The following is a 24,069-nucleotide window of genomic DNA, read 5'->3' on the forward strand; positions in this document are numbered from 1 at the left end:
CAAACTGGCTGTGACACCGAACGTCTCCTCAGTCTGCACTAGTGATGGGAATTCCGGCTCTTTTTAGTGAGTCGGATCATTTGGCTCAGCTCACCAAGAAGAGTCGGCTCTTCCGGCTCCCAAATGCCTCAGTCAGATTCAGCGCTGTTTTGACCCATGACTGATATGTGTACTAAACCTTATGATTTCCTCAATACCATAATTTTACATTATGTTTGTATAAAAAGATTAAATGTAAAAACCTCAAACACTACTACACGTGTATTGAACATTGTATATGTGGAAAATCAGTTTTTGTCTTTGATCTATTAACAGTCAAATAACATAAATGACAAATCATACTAAAAAAAATTAATTACAACGTGCAAAACACCAGTATCCAACAGTTTTAGGTTCTATCCACTATAACAACTATCTATCACCTTTCTAACAGTGTAACATTTTGACAGTGCCTCAGCTTAGATGGGCTGATCCGGCTTCTGAACTGTTGGATGCGCAGTGTCTGTGAAGGTTGTTTGTGGATCCTGCTCGAAATGACAGCTTCATCTTGCAAACTGTGCATCTGCCTTTGAGTTATCATAGCCATTAAAATGCATCAAAGTGCCACTTCGTTTTCGACTGTCACTCATCTTGCCTACTATTCGCGCACCACACTCCCTCTCTTTCTCTCCTCCTCTCCCTCCTTCCTGCTGTACCTGTACACCGTCAGCAAGTGCACCCTATTTATATATTCCTGTACAGAATAATAGAGCGCAGGCTAAAGTGCAGTTGGGTCCCCAGCAAGTCTCTCAGCGCGGCGTGTCTCACAGCGCAGGGGGCAGCCGGAGAGCCACAGACTCGGGCGGCTACATGAGTATATTGGGAATAAAATGTGTGTATTGGAGCGAGTTTTGTGTTAGTGAGTGTGTGAGGTGTGACAGTGATAATGATGGAGATGCTGGGCTTCGTCATGGGTTTAATCGCTCTTCCTCTTGCCTACAGACTCCTGCCAGCTGACGCTGGACCCAAACACAGCAAACAGATACTTGTGTCTGTCAGGGGGGAACAGGAAGGTGACACGGGGGGCAGAGCAGCAATATCCTGATCATCCAGATAAATTTGACTTCTGGCCCCAAGTTCTGTGCAGAGAGAGTCTGACTGGTCGCTGTTACTGGGAGGCTGAGTGGAGTGGAGATGTAGCCTGGATAGGAGTGACTTATAAAGGAATCGGGAGGAAAGGAGGGAGTGATGACTGTCTGCTTGGATTCAATGACAAGTCATGGATGCTGTGCTGCTCTCTTGACAGTTTCTCTGTCTATCTCAATAATAAACAGACTGTCATACCCATAAAGCCCTCAGGCTCCCGCAGAGTAGGAGTGTATCTGGACCAGGCGGCTGGTACTCTGTCCTTCTACAGAGTCTCCTCTGATGGACTGACCCTCCTGTACAGCTTCACCTCCTCATTCACTGAACCCCTCTATCCAGGGTTTAGGGTTTATTCAGGGTTATTTTTTAATCCAAACTCCTCTGTGTCCCTGTGCATGCTGGGATAGCTCACTGTGTGCTGGAGGAATCATTTTTACCATATCAGAGTGTCACATGTCGCTGCTTCTCCGTGGCAAAAAGGTAAAATCTCTTTTTAACCAGTATAACCCTTTTTACTCTGAAGTGTGACGTATGTCAGACAGAAATAAGTGACTGGGTTCAGCAAACATAACAAACATGCAGAATGTTTTTCTGTCTGATTAAAGTGTAATGAAATGTAAGCCTGTTGATTGGGGGGCTTTTCCCCTCCCCTTATATGTATATTTTATATATTTCTGTCTATATATTGTATTTGCTAGCTTTACACTGACAATAAAGGCTTCCTATTCTATCCTATTAATGTCCTGGTTCAGCGCTGCTCAGAGCGTAAGTGAGGTAACTGAGTAACGTAAAACACTTAAATAAAACACAATTAAATAAATTCTCTTTACTGTAATTGAACATCGCTAACACGATTAGATTAAATCAGCATTTATAATAACCATGTAAAAGGAGGCTGGAGACATAACTGCGAAAGCAAAAAAATGTCCGTAGAGTAAAAAACAAAACACATAAATCACATCAGTGACACATTCATTAAATGATCAAAATACAACAAGCACGAATAAAAATTTCGTAACTAAACATGTGAACTGCTATAACTAACAATCGACAAGCTAATTAGCAAACGGCGTCTCTCTGACCCCCATTAAAACACGGGAAAAGAATCATTAAATGCCGAACTAAGTCCTTACTAACTAAGTAAATAATTACACAAGTAATTAAAAATAAAGCGTAACAAATTTTTATTTTACACAAAAATACCATTTAACATCAGACGGCTGAACCTCACGTCCGCCCCCTACTGCCGTCTTGAGGTAACTGCGGGTTTCCCGTCGGTCGCAGCACGTGAGACGCTGCGGTTCCACAGTTAACGTCTCCATCACAACACGTCAGATATGGTTAACGGGTACAGTCAGTATTTAACGTACAATAAAACATAAACCTGATAAAAAATATTCTGTGAAGTCTAAAGTCTAAAGTCTAAGTCTAAAGTCACAAATTATTTTGTGAAGTCTAAAAATGTGCATATTTAGAAACAATGAGAAAGAAAAGTGGGACGGTGGTTAGCACTGTTGTTGTTGTGTCTTCACATGCTGGGGGGTCACACCAAGGGAGGGGGTGGGGGGGGGGGGTAAGAGTGAGGGAATCAATAGCTGTTTTCACACATAAACTCCATACTTTGCAGTAGTACCAGAATCAGACATTTTGCGGAGTTGTCCTTTCACACATGTAACACACAACTGCATGTTGTCCATGTCAGACGTGTTCACATCTATTATAGACGAGGGGTGGTGCTTGGGTAGAGCATGCAGGAGGCAGGACATGATGCAAAAAGTACGCTGCGGAAATCACAGTATTTTGTTTACAGCACATCGAAGATGGCAATAGAAGTTACTGACAGAAATTCCCAAATCTCATCGTCTCTCCAGTTAGCTGTATTCCTTGGGGTCTTCTTTGCCGTTGAATGTTTGTACTGATCCGTTTTTGTGCCCGTGGCATAATAGAAACGTCATTAACACAAATATTATGGACAATTTCCTGCTCCAATCACACATGGGGGTCAATCAGAAATTACCCCAAATTTATACTAAGTAGCTAGCAGGATAAACTCCTTTTACCATCCGGTACGTCTGATTCAGACATTTGTGTTCACATGTACAGCCCCTCTGGGGAATGTGAAGAACAGTCTGGGTGACAGTGCATGTCTGAACGGGGCGAAAGTGACAGAAACACAAAGTCATAGATAAATCAGTCTAAACTAAATGAGCTTCACAAGGATGACTGATATTTCTTTAGTGAACATTCAGAAATCGTTTGCTAACCCTGCACACTGGGAGCTCCCAGCCCAGACCTGCACACATCTACTTGTCTAATGTTCACAGGGAGAGAAGCCTGGACGGCTGTTCATACTGACTTGCTCTATGGCAGACTGCAGAGGGCGCTGTGCTGCCATTTATTCCAGTTCATTGAATAATATGCCCATTGCTTCCGGGATAGGCTCCGGACCCCCCGCGACCCAGTAGGAAAAGCGGTTTGGAAAATGGATGGAAGGATGGATGGATGAATAATACGGTGGCTTGTCATCTCTCTGTCTGACACAGGTTTTTTTCCTTAACCTTATGTTTCTGGAAGTTATGTTTTGTGTACTTTGAACTTTTTAAATTTGTCTGCATTGCGATTGCTTGTCTGCACCATGTGTCTTTGCACGTTTGCACTTCACTGTCTTTTGCGGTCTATGTTTGCTTATGGGCAATTTATTTAGAATCTCGCCCTGGGGTTGATTGAGTTTTATCTTATCTTATGAGCAGCAGTTGCCCATCAGCGTGAAATCACACAGCCCTCCACACAGAGCCAGCTAAGCAAAACTTTTTAAGTTTGGTTTTTATATAATTGTGCGTGTGCTGAGCCATGGCTGGTGAGTCAGATTGTGGCGAACGCGTGACGTCCGTACGTCCAGTAGGCGTTTGTCCGGCCCGGGAACCTGTGTTCTGCCATTTTTTGCTGCCTTGCCAGAATTTCCTACCGCAGCAGATATTTTCAGTTACATCTGTCAGTTTTTGCCATGTTGCCAAAATTTCCTACCTATACTCCTGAATGGACATCTGTATAAGGATTTATGCTATCAAAATAACTTTCCTGTGCTTTAGAGGGGGTAGCAGTTTTTACACATAGTTTTATGCTGCCAGAAACTGCTGCCTATAGTTTCTAGAGGGGTAGCAGTTTTTATAAGGAAAATTAATGCCATAAGAATGTAATGTCATAAAATAATCACCGTTGATGAAGTAGTTATTAGCTTCTTATGCCCCATGCAGTTCTGCTGGTTTTAACCACATTGTGGGCATCTTATGTGATAAAAAAAAAGCTTTCCTCAGTTTTATAACAATCTGTGAATGTTTTAAATAAAAAACAAGCAAGCAGGTTTAAGGAAAAACTGAACAAAGTTTATTTTTCTGAACATTTGTCACAAACATAAGTGGACGAGTGTTTCTTGTGTTTGGCACGTTTGAAGTGTGCCAACCTACTGCAGAGTCACACTACACCTAAAAGACAGTGAAATGAATACGTCATCTGAAACAATGAAACAAACCTTTATGACAGATCTTTGGAAAAACGCAATATACTCAATCTATATTAAAATATGTGAGGTTAGGAGAAGCATTTTATGACTTCATAATTGTGTCTTAACCTTTTGCGCCATTAAAATATCTTCATTACAAGGATCAGGTATATTTCTAGGAGTTCTCCTTTTGTGAATTCAGTCAATGCTGTACTGGTTGGAAATGTTTCTTTGACGAGTTGAGATGTTAAAGTAGAAACTGAATAATTTGTATGGGAGTATGACTTCTTACCATTTCAATCATACTTTCATCAGCATTTCCTTCCAACATAGAGCAAACCACACAGTAGTCCTCTACATTTCCTAGGAGCATACAATTTGAAATAATCTATTCAAAATGAACTGAAAAATCCAACTACAATTCAGCAAATTATAGTCCACAACATTTAAAGTTGGGTTAAAAGAACATGATTTGGAATAACCCTGAATTACTACACTGTTACTGCACAATATACTGTAGTTATTACTGTAATTCTATTGCATTGTTGACCATGTAACACAGTATACAACTGACCACAGACTAGGCTACAAATGACACGCTTTGTAATGTAAATGATTACCAATACAGATCATATTACCAAATAATTCACAAAACATACATTTAAGATTATTTCACAATAGTTGATACTAGAACAGGATTTGCACATCCAGTGTAGTTACCATGTGAATATTTTGTGCCTGTGTACTGTCACCATCCCACAAGACCTCTCTCTGAGGGTGCTTCATCTGCTACATCCAGATTCTTAATCTTCTTTTCATCTGTAATTGCCAAAATATTACCAATAGTCCTAAACATACCTCGACATTTCAGCAGTGCACATGCAATTTCCATTCGAGATGCGCTCACTGCACTTCGGCTCGTCTTCACATCATTGATGTGACCCCTTGAAAGGTGATGTTCTGCAAACTGCAAAATTCAGTTGTATTAATATTAATTCAAAGTAATAACTGCCCAGTATAACTCAGCAAACAGGTACCTTCAGAATAAGAACTGCTGCAATCTTGCTGTAGCTCGGGTTTGCACTTGCCACACTGCATTGTGCTCGGCACAGTCTCTCATCTTCAGAAAATTTCTAGATATTGTAAAAGACATTAAAAAAAGGGTATTCAAATCTGGGAACATAAAGAATCATGCTAAGAATTAAAGCCTGTGTTTTCTCTCCAATGGTCATTACTGAAATGCATGTAATAACTCTTAACATGTTTTCAATTAAATTACATCGGAGTGACTTGTTTAATAAGAAATATTCCCACATGACATCATATGCAGTTACCTCCAATTTCATATGCATCTTCCTTTCCCAATGGGTCTACAATTGTAATGGTCTTCTTGGACATGCAGACAATCTTTTAAAAGGCAAATAATGTATAATGATTTCATAAGGACACAAATTACATCTAAAACATAGCGTAAGCAAACTGGATGAGAAACATTCCAAAGCTCTGCTCATAACTTGTGACCAATAGGTTAGTACAGCAGGTGGGTAACAAACTTGCCAATCCACCTTTATGTAAAGAACGAATTGGCGGAGTAGGCCGAGGTTGTTACAAGTAACCAGCAGGTCAGAAGTAGAAATCTGAGCATGCAACCTTGTTCTCCACAGCTTCTCTTTTGACTGGATGGCATTTCCGGTGCAGGTTCTACAGCTTCTGCGGCTGCTGTTACCTCTTTTGAGTCTTCTGTATGTTCTTCATATTTTGTGGTATATGCAATAACAGATGGTCTTCTTGGGGTTGTACTGTCATGAGGCTGTTGATCATTCTCTTCAGCCAAAGGTTGGTGACTCACAGTGTACTGGGCATGAGGCGTGCTGAAACTTTCATTACTTTTAGCTGGCAGATGTGTTGAACTTTCTGATCTGTCATTATCCGTGCTTCTTCTGTATGGCTCAAGGTGACTTGTGTTGTATTTTATTTTTAGCGTAGACCCTTCTTGGTTTTTTTAATGTAACCAAGTTGCCACACACCGTTTCAATTACATATGGACTGGAGAAATCTGGCTCAATTCTCCCTCCTTTTCGTCCACACTTCCTCATATTCAACAGGAGAACCTCATCACCGACACCATACACGATATGTTGGTACTTCTTCTGAACCCTTTTGGCATTTGCTGCTTTCTGTTTATCCTCTGACTTTTTAATATTTTGTTCTGTTGTCTGTTTAAAAGCCTTAATTGTCTTGTCTTTGGTTTGTACAAAGTCTGTATACACAGACTCTCCAGGGAGAATGATAGTGGAAAGCTAGAATTTCAATTAATTAGCAAAGGAATGCCATCAAAATGTAAATGCACAGTAAGATATTTTTGACATATTACAGTGAAATGTCAAAGTTAGGATTTAAAAGTGTCTTCTAAAATAGCAAGTGATATGGATGGACTCACCGGCATGTCAGCAGGAACCTCTGCAGGGAACACTGCCTCTCTGCCATACATTAAAAGAAAGGGAGAGTGTTTTGTGGTTGTGTGCATCTCCGGTCTCAAGGAGAACAGTGTGTCATCCAGATAGGTATCCCAGTCATTCTGCTGATTGTTGACGAGTTTCTTGAGGGCTCTAAAATAAAAATACTATCATTATAATCACATTTTTATGAAATATAAAAATCTAGGCAAAATAACATTAAGCATTACCGTTTTATGTTATCATTGGTCTTTTCATCGAGGCCATTAGTTTGGGGGTGGTAGGCTGCTCCTTTTAATGCACAGCAGTTCACAAAGGGAATGGTTGATCTTGAAGAATGAAGAAACAAAATTTTAGAGACTGCAGAATAATCACAAAACTTTAAATTACTGGTTGTTATTTATTTAATGGTACCTACTTCATTAACAAATTCTCTTCCCTGGTTGGAAAGAATTCTTTTGGGACAGCCATGCCTGTATATAATTTAACACGACTGTTTTGCAACTTCTGATGCTGTTTTTGTTTTTAAGGGGAAGGCCTCAACCCACTTTGAGAAGTAGTCAGTGGCTGTCAAAATGTACTGAAGGCCATCAGTGGTTTTTGGGAAAGGCCCTGTTAGATCAATTCCGATAAGCTCCCAGACATCACTGACCTACTAAGTGAAAGATCCTTTTTAATATGTGCAATACTAAATGCTACATACATAATATGTACAGTGGTCACTGCTACGATGGTCAAAGCGGCCCGAGGTGACATGTGGTTTGTGTTTTACTGTAGAATGGCCAGAAAAAGCACAGGGCAGCTGTGGCACCTACACAAGGCACAAATAAGGAGCCACTACTCACCAGACTGACTTCAAGTTACTACCACTTAACAGCCATAATTAAATCACATAAATTTGCATAATGACTGCAGGACAGACTTGGGAGGATTCAGCTGCAGGAAGCTGTATTTACTGGCAACTTTAGGCATGAAATGAAAAGACATGACGTTTACCTGAATACATTCTAGTGTCTGAACAGCAACCAAAGGCTTACCAACCTTTTGGCACTTGTCACATTCCAAGATCTGTAAGATATTTACAGTTAATATCAGCACAGATTACACCATTATTTGAAGAACTTCGTCATCTACAATTAAACATACCCAGTTTTCAATGTCAACTGACAGGCCAAAGCAGTAAAACCTTGAAGATATAGCATGTCTTGTTTTTCTTATGCCCGAGTGCCCTCCAGTTGGAGATGAATGAAATGCTATGAAGAGAGTCTTTGCTTCCTCTCTGGTTTTCACCACTCTTCTCTTCCCAAACCAGAGTTCTCCATCTATATTGCAATTAAAAAAATGTTTAATACATACATTCATAATATACCAGAATCTTTTTTTCCCTTAAGAATTACTAACCTTTCAGTATGAACTTGGAGGCAAATCTCCTCATATTTTGCTTCTGTGCCTTACTATACCCTGCAGGGTATGCTTGTGAAGAGACAAAATGATAAACATCATCCCACTTCTTTTCCATAGCTCTACAAATAGACAGATTTTAAAAAGCAATATTAGTAGCAGTAGTGTTTTCTCTGACGAGAGTTTATTGCATCTATGTTTTAATGGTGTAACAGTCAATCGATTCTGAACTATGTGTTGATTGTTAAAGCCGACATGCGATTTAATCGACTCTAACAAATATCAATGCATATGACTATATGACGATACAACAAAACGCTGCAGAAAAAAATCTGCGAAAAAATCTCAGGGCAATCTAGAGACTCACCTTAGTACAGACCAATACCTTACAATACACTTTATGTAGTTCAGTATACCTGTTCCTACATTTTCAGAGTAAGCTATACATATCCAGAAACTGTTTTTGTTGTTAAAGTACAAATACAAGACAGTGTTTCCTGTGCTGACATGTGGTTTTGACACTTTTTTAAAGAAAATTGTAAAGCACTTTTTTGCAGCTTCCCCCCAAAACATTCAGTTTTTAAATGAACAATTAAACATTTAATTAGTCCTTTTAAATTTAAATAAATTCCACTCAAATTAGCTTATGTTCCACTGAATTGAAAATATTGATAAAGCAGGCTGATGCTGAATAGAAATGTATTGCATTGCAGTAACAGTTCAAACATCGCTAGACATCGAATCGCTGCCTTGCAAAATCGAAATCAATCCAATCCAATCGTACTGTAGTAGTACAAGTGCGGAATAATGACTTTCTTTCACCAACAAAAACAACTCTGCCTTTCTTGACTCATAAACGACGTGGGCACGAAAACCTCGCTCTCACAAAATATTATAATGCTTTTGTATCGAATAAATGTAGTTCTAGATTAAACAACAACTAATAAGACTTACTTTTCTATGTATATGTAATATTTCCACTCTAACTAAAGCAAAACCCACAGATTATAGTAGTTCCAAGGAGCAAATGAAATACACGTGTACAGCCGAGTTTAATGGTAGAATTTGATCCCATACGTACAGAATTCGGGGGAGTAGGAATGTAAACAGTATAATAACAATCACCTCGATGTGGCTAAGGCACGAAATAAACACAAATATTAATAATGTTTAAGATAAGACACGTTAAAACTAACATACAAACCTCCGCTTATGGCAAACAAACAAGAGAGGCAAAAACTTTCTGCGTTTGGAGATTTACGGCGTAATGATGACGTACGCATGCGCTGTAGCGCTTAGAAGCAGTTTTTGGCAGGTAGCAGAAAAGGGCAGAACAATTGCATGTGGCATTTGTTTTTAATCCCTTCTGTCTCAGCGCTAATCAATCACTGGCAGACGAACTGAGGACTGTGGGAAAAAAATCACAAATCAGACTGGTCAGAATGAGCCTGACTGGAGCTGTTTATATGGTGAAGTTTTTTTATTTTTCGCGTTTGAGAATAAAAAGGCAAAGTATAATATCGGCAGATTTCGGGGTGGGGAATGACGTCATCCGAATTCACAAATCACGAATAACAAAATGCCATTGTGTTTACTAGTGTGACGCTCTTTTCTTGACTGGGGTTCGTTAGGCTTCGAGGTTTATTTAGGAATGAGGCCGGAGACTGTATATGGATGTATATATATATATATTTACTCCCCTGATCTAAAATAACAAGAACATATATAGCTCCGCTCAGCGCTACGCATTTCCCGCTGCTTTTCTTCTCCCCTCTCCCGCGCCAACTCTCTCCTTTTATTTCCTCCGTCACCTCATCTCACCCCCGCGCTCCATCCGCGAGCCCCAACAAAGCAGACCCTCTTCCCCCTCAACACCAAATTACTCTTACACTAGTATACCTCACCGGTGACACGTTTGGTATGAAGGAGATTATTTCCTGCTGTGTGTAAATAAAAGTGAAACTAATTTAAAACTGGAGTCTCCATTTTGTCAAGAAACACGGATAAGATTCTGGAATAATATAAAGGCATTTTGTATTGAAAGGTAAGATTATATTTAAAAGATATAATAAATAATAAAATAAGCATGTATGACACACTTATATACAGTGGCGGCGCCGGTGATTTAATGTTACAGGTACTATGCGGAAGATAGATTATTACCTGGTACAGGTGTGATCGGGAGCTGAGAGGGAGCAGAAACGCGGTCTGTCCCCATGACTGGTTTGAAAAGCACCCTTACGGCAGATTTTGCATCTTTCTATTTTCTTTGTGTTGGGATATTAATGAATTCAGTGTCCAATAATTTGCAAAATATGCTACAAAGAGCCATATTATGTTCATGACCATAAGGAGTCATTTACTGTCACACTAACTAAAGACGATGATAAATTAAGACTTTAGAAGCAGGTCTGCAGTATTGCGGTTACTGGAGTTACTGTTGTATGTATGTTATATGTACACATAATATGGCAAACAGGACTGACTGTGATCCATGTGGTCGTGTGTATTGAGCTTATTTTGGGCTTGATTTCTCCATCTCACTTTGACAGTTGGCTTATTTTGGGCTTATTTTCAAGGGTGAATTTGCTTGATTGTCTCATGAGATGATAAAACTGGTGTCTGATCGGCAAATTTCTCAAACAAATTCCTCGGCAAGTGCGGGTGTTCAAGCCTGTATTATAGCTACGTGCCTGACTATAGAATGTACCTAGCAGCTATGTAGGATAATTATATAAATGTATTCTAACTTGTAGCTCACGCAGATCACTGTGTATTTTGGTCAAAAATGTGCGATTCAGATAGGCCAATAAAAACAGCGAACCTCAAGCCCAAAATATTATTTTGTGTTTTTTCTTCCAGCAAGACAGTTAAAACAACATAGATTTGAGTAAAAGATCAAGACAGACAATACAGTAGAAATTCCAGGTCTCATACCTTTATTTTTATACCTGCATATAAATTAATAGAAGCAGCATTAAAAATACACTCACAATGGATCTGAAGTGAAATAATGGCTTTGATGTGAAAGTATCAAATGTTAACTTTTGGGTGATTGGAAAGGAGCAGTCAGGACCTCAAAAGGGAGGCACTTTAAATTCAGTCATTCAGGCTAAATGGCAGGACACCCCCCCCCATCCCCCATGTACCTGTTGGCAACTACCTTGTAGTTGAACCTCTGACTCTCGGTTGTATGAAACTCTTGTAGCTCTTCCTTGTTGTCGGTTTTGACGTCATGTTCAATGTTCATTACAGCAAGTCCAGCGTGTCGGCTGCCTGACAAACTTGCTTAACTTGTCGGTGCAGATTATTGGAATGATGTTACATCATTTATTATTGTGCGGAACATGAAAGGTCGACCTACAGGCCAGATTTACTACTGAATTATAAACATGTCATGAGCTGGTACTTTGTGATCTTTTCTAACTGGTGAATGGCCTGACAAAGTCCTTCATCCTCCACTACTACTATTACGTTGCTGACTGCGAAACTTGTCAGCGCTTATTAGTAGAATAGAGAAACTGTAACATTATTTTTTTTTCTGGGGAAATCGAAGGATTGATCTGCTGTCCAGATTTAATAATGAATTGTAAACATGTCAAAGGTCATAAAAATAAAATATAATAAGAATAGAAGTCTGTGTCCAGTAACAAACTCACATTTTTCGAGCTGTGTGATTAATTCCCCCCAAAAACTAACAAATAATGAACAAGATTAATAGTTCATCGAGCTTTGATTTGGGCGGGCAGAACACGTAATATTTTGTACTGATTGTTATGAGAAGTTAAATCAATGATATTTTTACATCTCCCACACCAACATGAACCAAGTATTATAAACCATAGTGCTGCTACAGCTTGGTCATTGTGACGTAGATGTAACTATAATGAAGAATAATAACTAACCAGCCGCTGACAATCTACAATGTGACCTTTCTAAACCAGCCAGTGCAAAGCAGTAATGTGGCCATGCAGGTTACATTAGCCTAAGCTATGTGATCATATGTCTAAGAGAGGATTTACATTAAGTGTATTTCCACTGTATATTTAACAGCCGTGTAACGGTACACAGAACTTATGGTTCGGTACAAACCTCAGTTTTGGGTTCACAGTTTGGTGCAATTTCAGGGCAGCAATTTCATTTCCACAGAAGCCCCAGCAGGAGTCATCTGGTCTGGATCAGCACAGAAATGGAGGGAGCTGCTTCTGAAATGACCCCCCCTGTGGAGTGTAAAACAAAGAGAACTGAGAGGTAAGACAGAAGCTGTGTCTGTTTGTACTGCTTTTGAAACCAACATAAAAAAATCTTCCCAGCATTTTTGAAAGAGAGAGTAATCAAGGGTTCAGTAATTCGGGTCTGTGGGGTAGATGATTTATGTTTATCCATGTATAAAATTTAATTTCCTTCAAAACTTCCTTTAATTGTATTCCAGCGACACCATCCTAGCACTGCTGCATCAATTTTTCAATAGATCTTTGGGGCACAAGACATTCCTAGAAGTAACAGCCAAATAAGACAGGAACACTGTCAGGGTCGTGTTGTGAAGAACATTGTGATTTATGGTAAAACGACTGTTACAGCCCACTAGCATGCATGTCTCTTTGGGTCTATAGTCAGGCCGTAATATAAAAGCAGAAAGGGATCCTAGCCAGGGCTGGATCAGTGTGGAACATGTTAATACGTGTAGATTAATAAAAAGACCTCGGCATCTTCTCCTCCTTTTTCTTCCACAGTCAGCCTGTTCTTTTACACGAGAGACAACAAATAGATCATCCATCCTATCAGAAATGCTTACAAATAATGAAGTAGAGTGTAAACAAACAAATACATATATAAACAAATAAGCCAATTAGGAAAAAAAGCAACAACAACCAAATTTAGTGACGGAGGATGTAACAATGATACTAAAACTTTCATACAGAAATCTAATTTTTAGGTGAGACAATTTATTTGATATTAAAGCGAACTGTAAGCAAGCCTGTTTGCATCAAGAGCTTCACAGGAAACAACTGAAAATTTAATGTGACCCTGTGTACATTATATGGATTATATTTATATAATGAGGATCTTTCCTCTCACTGTCCACAGTGACCTGATGGAGAGAGCAGGCTCACCTGCACCCAGCTGTGTTTCCATGAAGAGTGACAAGTCAAAGGACCTCATAATCAACATCAGAGAGGGGCCTTTTCCTACAGATCAAAAGTAAATGTGCATTTAATAATAATAAAAAAAACTTGTCCTTTTTCTTCCACAATCAACCTGTTTTTATAACAGAGGCAAATAACAGATAATCCCTCCAATTAAAAATGAATTTTTCCTCTCGCTGTCCACAGTGTCCTGATGGAGAGAGCAGGCTCACCTGCACCCAGCTGTGTTTCCATGAAAAGTGACAGGTCAATGGTGGAATCAACTGGACTCTGCGAGGGACCTTTTCTTATTGATCAAAGGTAAATGTGCAGATACCCTTTTTCCCTGCAGATACGCTTCTGTCACACATCACTCCTGCCACTTTCCTCCACCCACTCCTTCCTGCCTGTATCCTCTTCTTCGCTTCTCTACTGCATTCTCCAATACTTTGGACAGTTGGCCCCAAGTATCTAATCTCATCCACCTTCACTGCTCCTATTTCTGGCCACCGCTCCATTCCTCCACCCTCCCTCTCATTTACACACATGAGCTCCATCTTGCTCCTACTGACTTTCATTCCCCTTCCCTCCAGTGCATCCCTCCACCTCTCCAGGCTCGTCTCAATCTGCTCCCTCCTCTCACTACAGATCACACTGTCATCTGTGAACATCATAGTCTATGGGGTCTCCTGTCTGATGCATTCTTCACCATTGCAAACAGGAAAGGCCTAAGAGCCGATCCTTGGTACAATCCCACCTCCACCTTAAACTAGTCCATCATTCCTACTGCACACCTCTCTGCTGTCATACTGTCCTCCTTCAAACCCTGCACCACCCTCACATTAACGCTGCCTGTAAATAATTCATTACTATCCTGTTAAGTCAAAGGAAACAAAAAACAAGCTATTTCTTTCTTTACCAAAGGTGATATTTAAATTGTTGCTGATCCGGATGAGAATAAATGTTATATTTATGTGATGTACAATGAAACTAAAAGAATAACAAAAGCATTTTGTTAATCAAAATTAAAATGAAAACAAAAGTGTCAGACATGAACTCTAAACTGAAATTAAAACATCAAAATTCATAATTAACTGAAATGAAATAAAACCGAGTAGAAACAAAAATTAGGGGTTTCTACATAAAATCCTGCCTATTGAGCCTATCAGACTATATTGTTTTATGAGATGTTCCTCCTCTAAATAACTGCCGTCTTGATATTAAACCATGTTTCACACAGAGCGTTTAGATCCATGTTTCTCAACCCATTGCTCTGCGACCCCCAGACAATCCACATTTTTGCATCCTCCCAGCACACGGTCAATCAAGAACACCGAGTACCTGGTACAGGTGGATTGAGAGCTGGGTGGGTGCAAAAAATGTGAACTGTCTGGAGGTCTCCAGGACTGGGTTGAGAAATACTGGTTTAGGTGAAATATGGACATGCAGTGAACTGGATGCAAACACTCACTGGCATGGGATGCCAGCAGAAGGGGGGGAAACAATGCATCATGGCAAGATGTTTTGTGATTGATAAGTATGATGATACACATTGAAGATGTGTAACAGTGTACCATGGCACACAGCCATTTATTAATGTTAACACAAGAGGGCGCAATAGGCATAAGACTGTAATTTGCTTTTAGATTTTATTTTTGCATTTTGCGTTGGAGTCTGCAGAATAAAAAAAGCACTGCAAGAAAAACAGAAATGTTTGAAATGTAAATGCCTAACAAGGAAAAAAAGATATTAGTCTGTTTGCAGTATTAATTTGCCAGCAATTTGTCCCTCCCCCCCCCCCCCCCCTCCAAAAAAAAATAAAAATTTGAAATGTTTGAAAGAATGATAATCACTTTATAAGAAGTGTCCTGTTAATGTTATTGAGTCACAGGGGAGCTACATGCCAAACCGTCTCACCTGTCTACTACCTGCTGTCTCTCTGTGCTGCCACTAGATGTCACTGCTTCTCTTATACTGTGAATAGCAAGTTGATGTCAGGAAGCCGCCCTAATGAAATAAGCTCAGAATGTGGATGCCAGTTACATCTATTTAAATACAAATGTAGGTTATTACTCCCCCAAGCAGCAGCAGTGGTGGTCAGTGTCAGTGCAGGACCTTGGTCTTTTCATAAAATGCCTATTTTAGCGGCGGCACAGAGGGCAGCGCTGTGGCTTCACCCCCCCAGTGTTGGAGGCTGAGCCCCCTGTTTGTCTACAGCTGCTCGCTCTCCCTTTATCACATGGGTTTCCTCCTGCCGTCCAAAAACATGTGTTTAGGCTACTTTCTAAATTGCCCATGATATATGGTAACCTCTGTGTTTCTGTGCCCTGTGATGGAATAGAATCCCCCCCCCAGAGTAAACCTGTATCCTAAGCCTTCTGCTGTCTGAAATAGACCCCCCCTACCCTGCCCCACCTCCAAACTAGAATAAGTGGCTGAAGGATGGATGGATTAATGGATGAATATTTGTCTTTTATTCACAGGAACCGAGTAAAAAGATGTAATTCACACCCACATAAAGGAGACTTATCATCCATCTTCAAGGTGCATTTACTACTGAAGTATATTTTCTAAAATTGTATCTAAATTGACATACATCTTCTATAGATGTACAATAAGTAGTTCATCCCATCAAAGGGATGTTAAATAAAACTAATTCACAAGTGAAATTATTACAAGACAGGGTGCCAGGAGTGATAATAATTAAACTGTAACTGTTCATTTCAGTTATTGGAGGAAAAAGCTCAAATGTTTCTGAAGGATGAGCTGATGAAATTCAAAAGGTACCTGGATCAGAATGACCCAGAATGCTCTGAGCCTCAGCTGGAGGAGGACAATGACCTGGACAGTGATGGTCAGATGCAGAAGACCTGTAGTAGAGAGGGAGCTCTGAAGATCACACTGTACATCCTGAGGACCATGGAGCAAAATGATCTCGCTGACATGCTGGAGAAGAGTAAGAGCTGTACCTCATTCAGTGTGTGTTTGATTTACTGCAGAAACATAGTTTATGGAAAAATGTGCATTATTGTCACGGGAACGCTCGCGATCGCGGGCAGAGCGGCGATCGTGCGAGGCGAACGGGCAGAAAGCAGGCGGAAGTCGGGGTAAACTGGGGTTTATTAAACAGACTGGGAGCCGGAGACATGTAACGCCAACTAACATCAATGACAGACAAGGCAAACAGGTAAGACCAGGACTTAAATACACAAGACTGATTGAAAGCAAACGGACACAGCTGGGTACAATCCGGGAAACACACGTGGGTAATCAGGGGGCGTGGCACACACGAGGAGCGGACGAGCCGGGCATGACACATTATATTTCAGTTTATCATTTATTTTAATTTCATTGAAGAAGATTGTAGGAATAAAAATTGCATGTTTACTGAAAGCTTGTGCATTTTTCCTTCATTTCATTTCAGGGAATCTTCTGTCGCAATGTCAGCGCAGAATCAAATGTAACCTGAAGCAGAAATTTGAGTGTGTATTTGAAGGGAAAGCTAAGGAAGGACAGCCAACACTTCTCAAAGAGATTTACACAGAACTCTACGTAACTGAAGGGGGAGCTGGAGGAGTCAATGATGAACATGAAGTGAGACAGATTGAAACAGCATCCAAGAAAAGGGGAACAGAAGATACTACAGTCAAGTGCAATGATATATTTAAACCCTTATATGGGCGTGAGACACCTATCAGAACTGTACTCACTAAAGGGGTCGCAGGTATCGGGAAAACAGTCTCTGTGCAGAAAGTTATTCTTGACTGGGCAGAAGGAAAAGCAAACCAGGACATTCACTTCATATTTGCTCTTCCTTTCCGGGAACTGAATATGATTAAGGCTGAATACAGTCTGATTGATCTGCTTCACCACTTTGTCCCAGAACTGAAATTGCTTGAATCCACTGAGCTGTGTAGGTACAAAGTTTTGTTGATCTTTGATGGTCTGGATGAGTGTCACCTTCCTCTAGATTTTCAGAACAATGAGAGCTGGTTTGATGTAACAAAGAAAACATCACTAGATGTGCTGATGACTAACCTCATTAAGGGGAATCTGCTTCCATCCGCTCTCCTCTGGATAACCTCCCGGCCAGCAGCAGCCAATCAGATACCTCCTGAGTGTGTCCACCAGGTGACAGAGATACGAGGGTTCAGTGATGCCCAGAAGGAGGAGTATTTCAGGAAGAGGTTTAGTGATCAGAGCCTGGCCAGCAGGATTATCACACATGTGAAATCATCAAGGAGCCTCTTCATCATGTGCCACATACCTGTGTTCTGCTGGATTTCAGCCACTGTCCTTGAAAGGCTTTTTAGTGAGACTGACAATGGAGAAATTCCAAGGACTCTGACTGAAATGTACACACACTTCCTGATCTTTCAATTGAGTTTAAAAAATGAAAAGTATATGGAAAAATATAAAATCAAACTTAATAAATGCACTAAATCTGGGAAGAAATTCCTTTTGAAACTTGGTAAACTGGCTTTTCATAACCTTGAGAAAGGCAATCTCATATTTTATAAGCAAGATCTGACAGAGAATGGGATTGATGTCACAGAGGCTTCAGTTTACTCTGGAGTGTGTACAGAAGTCTTTAAAGAGGAGTATGGGTTGTACCAGGAGAAGGTGTACTGCTTTGTGCATCTGAGCATCCAGGAGTATCTCGCTGCTTTATATGTGTTTCTGTCAAACTCATCAGCTGACCTGCTGAAGACTGCAGTGGATGAAGCATTAAAGAGCAAGAATGGACACTTGGACCTCTACCTCCGCTTCCTCCTTGGCCTCTCAACAGACTCTAGTAAGAGTCTGTTACAAAGGCTACTGGGCCAGAAAAGAAACAGGTCCCATAACATTAAGGAAACAGTCCAGAACATCAAGAAGAAAATACAAGAGAATTTATCTGCAGAAAGGACCATCAACCTGTTCCACTGTCTGAATGAACTGGGTGACAATTCTCTAATAGAGGAAGTACAAAGATACCTGAGTTCAGGAAGCCTTTCAGCAGCAGACCTCTCACCTGCACAGTGGTCAGCTCTGGCCTTTGTGTTACTGATGTCAGATAAGGAGCTGGATGTGTTTGATCTGAAGAAATACATCAGATCAGATGAAGGTCTTCAGAGGCTGCTGCCTGTGATCAAGAAATCTAGGACAGCTCTGTAAGTGATCTTACATACGTCTGTTGCTAAAGAATTACAGATGTTATTCATTATAATGCTTTTATATCTTATCAGAACAATTAGAGTGTATTTATATGGACACCCAGAAATTCTTCTTCATTCAGGATACTATAGGATATGTATATTTTTTTACATTCTCGGTGAGGTGTGTGGGTCAGTGGGTTTGTGCCTGTGGTCAGAAGGTCACTGGTTTAAATACCTGGCCGGCAGAGTGATGCTGGTTTTGGGCCCTTGAGCAAGGCCCTTACCCCCCAGCTTCAGGGGGCTGGATGCTGGACAACCCTGCACTCTGAGCTGTATGTGTGTGTCAGAGAGAGCAAGATCAGAGAGGCGACAGCACTATTTTAGCAGGGGGATGAATAAAGTATCACTATTTCATCCCTATCTGACAGGATTGATAATTGTCTGATTAGTGTTTTGGAAATTTAACAGGTTCTCAGGTACAGCAACACAGAAAATAAGGATTTCAGTCATGGTGTCAGTAATTCAAAGCCCTATAAAAAAATAATAATTAAAAAAACTTAGGCTCTTCTTGACATTCAAATCCCACATAAACTCGCACACACACACATATCCCAGGCAGGAACTGAACCCAAAACCCTAGAACCTCTCAGTCGGCTGCATGTCTTGTACTTAAAAATGTTTATTTTTATATTTTATTTGATATACCTGTCTGTGGTGTATGTATTTATATCTTACCATGTTTCCTTTTCCAGGCTGGACAGCTGTAGACTCACAGAGACATGCTGTGAAGTTTTGGCTTCAGCTCTCAGATCAAACTCCTCTCAGCTGAGAGAGCTGGACCTGAGTGACAATGACCTGCAGGATTCAGGGGTGAAGCTGCTCTCTGCTGGACTGGGAGATTCACACTGTACACTGGAGATACTGAGGTCAATATTACTGGGTATTCCACACTGTAATCTGCAGTTACTGAAATCTTTATTGGAGTCATTACATTTACATAAAAGTAATACTCATAGTGGTGAGGTGTTTTATTTATTGGAGAGATATTGTCTGTCTCTCTGCAGGCTGTCAGGCTGTAGAGTCACAGAAGAAGGCTGTTCTTCCCTGGCTTCAGCTCTGAGGTCAAACCCCTCACACCTGAGAGAGCTGGACCTGAGCTACAATCACCCAGGAAATTCAGGAGTGAAGCTGCTCTCTGCTCTACTGGAGGATCCCAGCTGTAAACTGGAGAAACTGAAGTGAGTACAGAATGTGTGTCTGTCCTGCTATAGACTCGTGTATGTGGAGAAAATGCAACAATTAAATAAATGGATACAGCAGCACTATGTCATTCTGCTTCTGCTATAGTGTGGACCACAGAGGAGAGTGCAGGACCAGACCAGGGGTCCAGAAATGTAAGTTTGTTTGCATGTTTTTATTCTTAATACCATTAATACTAGTTTATGATTCCATTTGCATAATTATTGTGATGTGTGTGTGTGTGTGTGTGTGTGGGTGTTTTAAAGAAGGGGCTGGTTTGGGTTTAAAGATGACGACTTTCTTAAATAACAATGGGAGTCTGGGAACTTCTGTAGTAGTACTGTTTTTGTTTACTGTTATTTTTGATTTGTTAGTATTGTTCTAAGTCAGCACCCGTAATCTTCCCCAAACTGGCTGTGACACTGAACGTCTCCTCAGTCTGCACTAGTGATGGGAATTTCGGCTCTTTTTAGTGAGTCGGATCATTTGGCTCAGCTCACCAAGAAGAGTCGGCTCTTCCGGCTCCCAAATGACTCTTCATTTTATTACTTCTGCCTCAGTCAGATTCAGCGCTGTTTTGACCCATGACTGATATGTGTACTAAACCATATAATTTCCTTAATACCGTAATTTATATTATGTTTGATGCAAAGACTAAATGTAAAAACATAAAACACTACTACACGTGTATTGAACATATTACAAGTGGAAAATTTGTTTTTGTGGTTGATCTAACAAAAACAGTCAAATAACATAAATAACTAATAAAAATAAAAATACATAAATTACAACGTGCATAACAGCAGTTTTAGTTGTATCTATCCATTATAACAACTATCACCTTTCTAATAGTGTAACATTTTAAAATTTCCTTTGGGGCAGAAAAGCTAAGTGCCTCAGCTTAGACGGGCTGATCCGGCTTCTGGCAGTAGCAGGCACGCTAGTCTGTCTTTTTCCTTCCATCTGAACTGCTGGATGTGCAGTTCCTAAGCGTCTGTGAAGGTTGTTTGTGGATCCTCCTCGAAATGACAGCTTCATCTAGCAAATTTTGCATTCCGCCTTTGAGTTATCATAGTTATTAAAATGCATCCAAATGCTGTTTCGTTTCCTGATCTTTCCTACTATTCACGCACCACACTCCCTCTCTTTCTCTCCTCCTCTCCCTCCCTCGTGTTCTGTACCTCTACACCGTCAGCACGTGCACCCCCGCCCCTCCCACGGTTTAACCTGATGGTATGAACCTTGTCTGACTCGTCACGCGATCGGTCACGCGCAGGGACGGATTACGGACCGGGCCAGCAGGGCCGCTGCCCAGGGGCCCTTGGGGTGCAGGGGGCCCGTGGGGCCCCTAGCCCAAAACAATTTGCAACGCTTATCAACAATGTATTTTCGTTTGTCTATTTTAGAGGGCTTACATTCATTGATCCTCTGCCTACAAGGGCCCCTGACCCTATAGGGAGGGCGTTTGGCTTCCAAGGGCCCTTGAATTGTGGTGGTTGTGGTGGTGGTGTTGGTGGTGCTGGTGCTGGTGGGGGGCCTCGCGAACGTTTTGCTCAGGGGCCCACACAACCCATAATCCGTCCCTGGTCGCGCAGCTCGCACACCATTAACACAAACTTCAGTCATGGAGCTCTAAGCCACGGAGGCATTTTGCTTTATAAAAATGTCTCTTGGTCAGGAGCCGCATCTTTTGAACTGTTTGTTAGCGACCGACACATCACTAGTTTGTGTGATTGATGAAACCCTTTATTGCTGTTGCAATACACCATGTCACTAGTCACAAGTACCAGTGAAAAAACTGGCTTTGAACCCGACCATACATATACACAAACATCACAGTAGGGGTTAGACAGGTCAGGAAGACAGGGGCAAACAGAGAGAAGAAAAAGAAACAGAATAACGTGAGGAGAGAGGAGGAGAATAATAAAACAGCCCCCAGACTGTACTCCATGTGGGAGGACATTGTAGGAACCGAAAAAAACACCTCAGCAACATAAGCACATGGTCACTACACCTTACAACATAAAATGACACGACTTGCAATGGGTGAGGGAAATGGGGAGGTGGAGGTAGTCCAGCACAGACAAACAGCCATCCGGTCCTGCAGCCACGAGGGCGCTGGTCACAGACCCGCCTGTTCACGCTGAGGGTATGAAGCGGCGAAGGCGTGGGATGGGGGGAGGGTGCGGTGAGTCCTTGGGATTGGGGGAGAAGAATGCAAGAGAGTCTCACTGCCTTGTTCTTCAGGGGGAGTTGTTAGTTCAGCAGCGGCCTTGGCCGAGGCCAGTGCTGATTAGGGCGGAGCCAAAACCAGATAGGATGGGGTTGTTTGGGTTTCCGGGCAAGAAGCTGTAATTTCACAGCTCTTCTAATGTCCACGCTGGTCTCCGCCATCCAATAACCTTTGCAGAGCCGTGAGCTTCTCCGTGATGTTATCCAGTTTGCGATCAATAGTCACAGTCTGAGTGCTAACAGCTCTGCCCACTCCATCAATCATTCCGGCCAGCCTAGTGGGGCTTTGAGCGGCTGTCACCGTTTTCTTCAATCTTCGATAAACCAGGGCAATGCCTAATCCAATCAGCATAATACCTGTAATCATGGTTCCGAATAGGTAGATGTCTTCAATGTCCTCCATGGAAAGAGCTGCCAGGCACACGACCCTCCACTTCCCCCATCCGTCCATCATGTAGCCAGCTGCGTAGGTTCCTGCAGGACAGTCAGGTTCCCCCGAACCTAGGCTTCTCGGCGAGAAGATGGTGTCAATTGCGTTGAGAGACCAGTTGATCAAATCCATGATTTTACTTAGTTTGGAGAGCAGGGCTGAGAGAGTCTCTCAAAGTATAATACAGTAGACGAGATGAGACGAGAGGAGCAAAGCAGGGAAGATAAGGGGAGGGAGAGGGAGAGAAGTGCGTCCGCCTCCGCTGAGAGCCAAGAAGTACTAGTCGGCGGTGAATGCTGCTGGAGGGGGAAATGTGTCCGACATGCTTTGAAGGAAGTTCTTATTTTGAACTAAAGACAAATTAACATCTAGTGATACTCTTCGGGTACAATTTCATGTTTAACAAGTTCGAATGCTGTTTATAATTTTATTTATCTGTCATTAAACCTGTTGATTTAGCATGCGCAGCATTTCTGCGCATCTTCCCGCCGGCGTCTATGGCAAGTCGTTTTAATATTTAATCCCTAGTCTGTATATGTATTGCAGATATCTCTAATTCAATTCTTCCTAGACAAAAATAGCATTTCAAATATCCAAATAGTCATTCTTCCTAGGAGAAATTACGTCACTTTTGCTATTCATGTCTATTGGGCTTTTAATTTCAGATATCCGCAATTATATGTCATTCAATTATATAGAATTCTTACTAGGAAAAACTCCCATTTCAGATATCTACAATCCAGTTGTTATTAGTCACAATTTTAATTTCAGATATCCGAAAGGGTGCCACCATTTTGGTTAGCACTGTTGCCTCACACCTCTGGAACCCAGGTTTGAGTCTCCTCCTGGGTCACATGTGTATGGAGTTCGCATGTTCTCCCCAATTTGGAGTTGCCAAATTGCCCATAGGAGTGCATGTGTGAGTGAATGGTGTGTGAGTGTGCCCTGCCATGGGCTGGCCCCCCATCCTGGGTTGTTCCCTGCCTCGTGCCCATAGCTTCCGGGATAGGATCCGGACCCCCCACGACCCGGAGGGATAAGTGGTTTGGAAAATGTATGGATGAGATACCACCATTTTAGATATCCATAATGTAATTTTGAATATCCGAAATACATTGTGACTAGCAAAAATGTCTTTACAGATAACCACAATTCATATTATGACTTGTAAAAATGCAATTGCAGATATTTACAAATGTATTGTGGATATCTGTTGAAGAGTAGATAAGGTGCCATTTTAACATAAAAATGATCCATTGACTATCCAAAATTGCATTTCAGATATATATATCTTTTTCCCTAGTCAAAATTATATTCTTACTAGTCAGAATGGCAGTTACAGATATCCACAATTGCATTCTTACTAGTAGAAAATGTATTTCAAGATATATAAAGCTTTATTTCTCTGTAGTAGATGGTGGAG

The 24,069-nt window shown here is 41.1% G+C and overlaps 2 protein-coding genes and 1 long non-coding RNA gene across 4 annotated transcripts in view; 1 reads left to right on the top strand and 2 right to left on the bottom strand.

Moving 5' to 3' along the window:
• The window catches only part of LOC125724024 (NACHT, LRR and PYD domains-containing protein 12-like), a 593,671-nt gene that overhangs the window by 273,827 nt on the left and 295,775 nt on the right, over positions 1-24,069 (top strand). The window contains exons 9-14 of the mRNA XM_049000874.1: positions 13,815-13,928; positions 16,091-16,151; positions 16,335-16,563; positions 17,032-18,760; positions 19,498-19,671; positions 19,810-19,875. Of these exons, the coding sequence (XP_048856831.1) occupies positions 13,815-13,928; positions 16,091-16,151; positions 16,335-16,563; positions 17,032-18,760; positions 19,498-19,671; positions 19,810-19,875 (2,373 nt within the window). The remainder of the gene's footprint in view (positions 1-13,814; positions 13,929-16,090; positions 16,152-16,334; positions 16,564-17,031; positions 18,761-19,497; positions 19,672-19,809; positions 19,876-24,069) is intronic.
• LOC125724087 (uncharacterized) overlaps positions 1-24,069 on the bottom strand; it is a 198,776-nt gene that overhangs the window by 71,597 nt on the left and 103,110 nt on the right. Inside the window, exon 3 of the long non-coding RNA XR_007387131.1 lies at positions 17,646-17,874. This is a non-coding gene — a long non-coding RNA (uncharacterized LOC125724087). The remainder of the gene's footprint in view (positions 1-17,645; positions 17,875-24,069) is intronic.
• Positions 4,317-9,805, bottom strand: LOC125724079 (uncharacterized). 2 transcript variants are annotated; one of them, XM_049001035.1, is made up of 10 exons: positions 9,686-9,805; positions 8,482-8,603; positions 8,227-8,402; positions 8,122-8,148; positions 7,311-7,409; positions 7,065-7,233; positions 5,662-5,757; positions 5,483-5,591; positions 4,917-4,987; positions 4,317-4,607 (listed from the first exon to the last, which is right to left on the bottom strand). In XM_049001035.1, exons 3-10 carry the CDS (start codon positions 8,280-8,282, stop codon positions 4,602-4,604), a joined length of 633 nt encoding a protein of 210 aa, XP_048856992.1. In that variant the 5' UTR covers positions 8,283-8,402; positions 8,482-8,603; positions 9,686-9,805; the 3' UTR covers positions 4,317-4,601. The 2 variants fall into 2 exon arrangements, 1 of the variants encoding a protein (XP_048856992.1); XR_007387129.1 differs by having other exon boundaries at positions 5,345-5,757; positions 5,959-7,233; positions 8,077-8,148.

Source organism: Brienomyrus brachyistius, unplaced genomic scaffold (assembly GCF_023856365.1).
Source record: "Brienomyrus brachyistius isolate T26 unplaced genomic scaffold, BBRACH_0.4 scaffold54, whole genome shotgun sequence".
NCBI lineage: Eukaryota > Metazoa > Chordata > Actinopteri > Osteoglossiformes > Mormyridae > Brienomyrus > Brienomyrus brachyistius.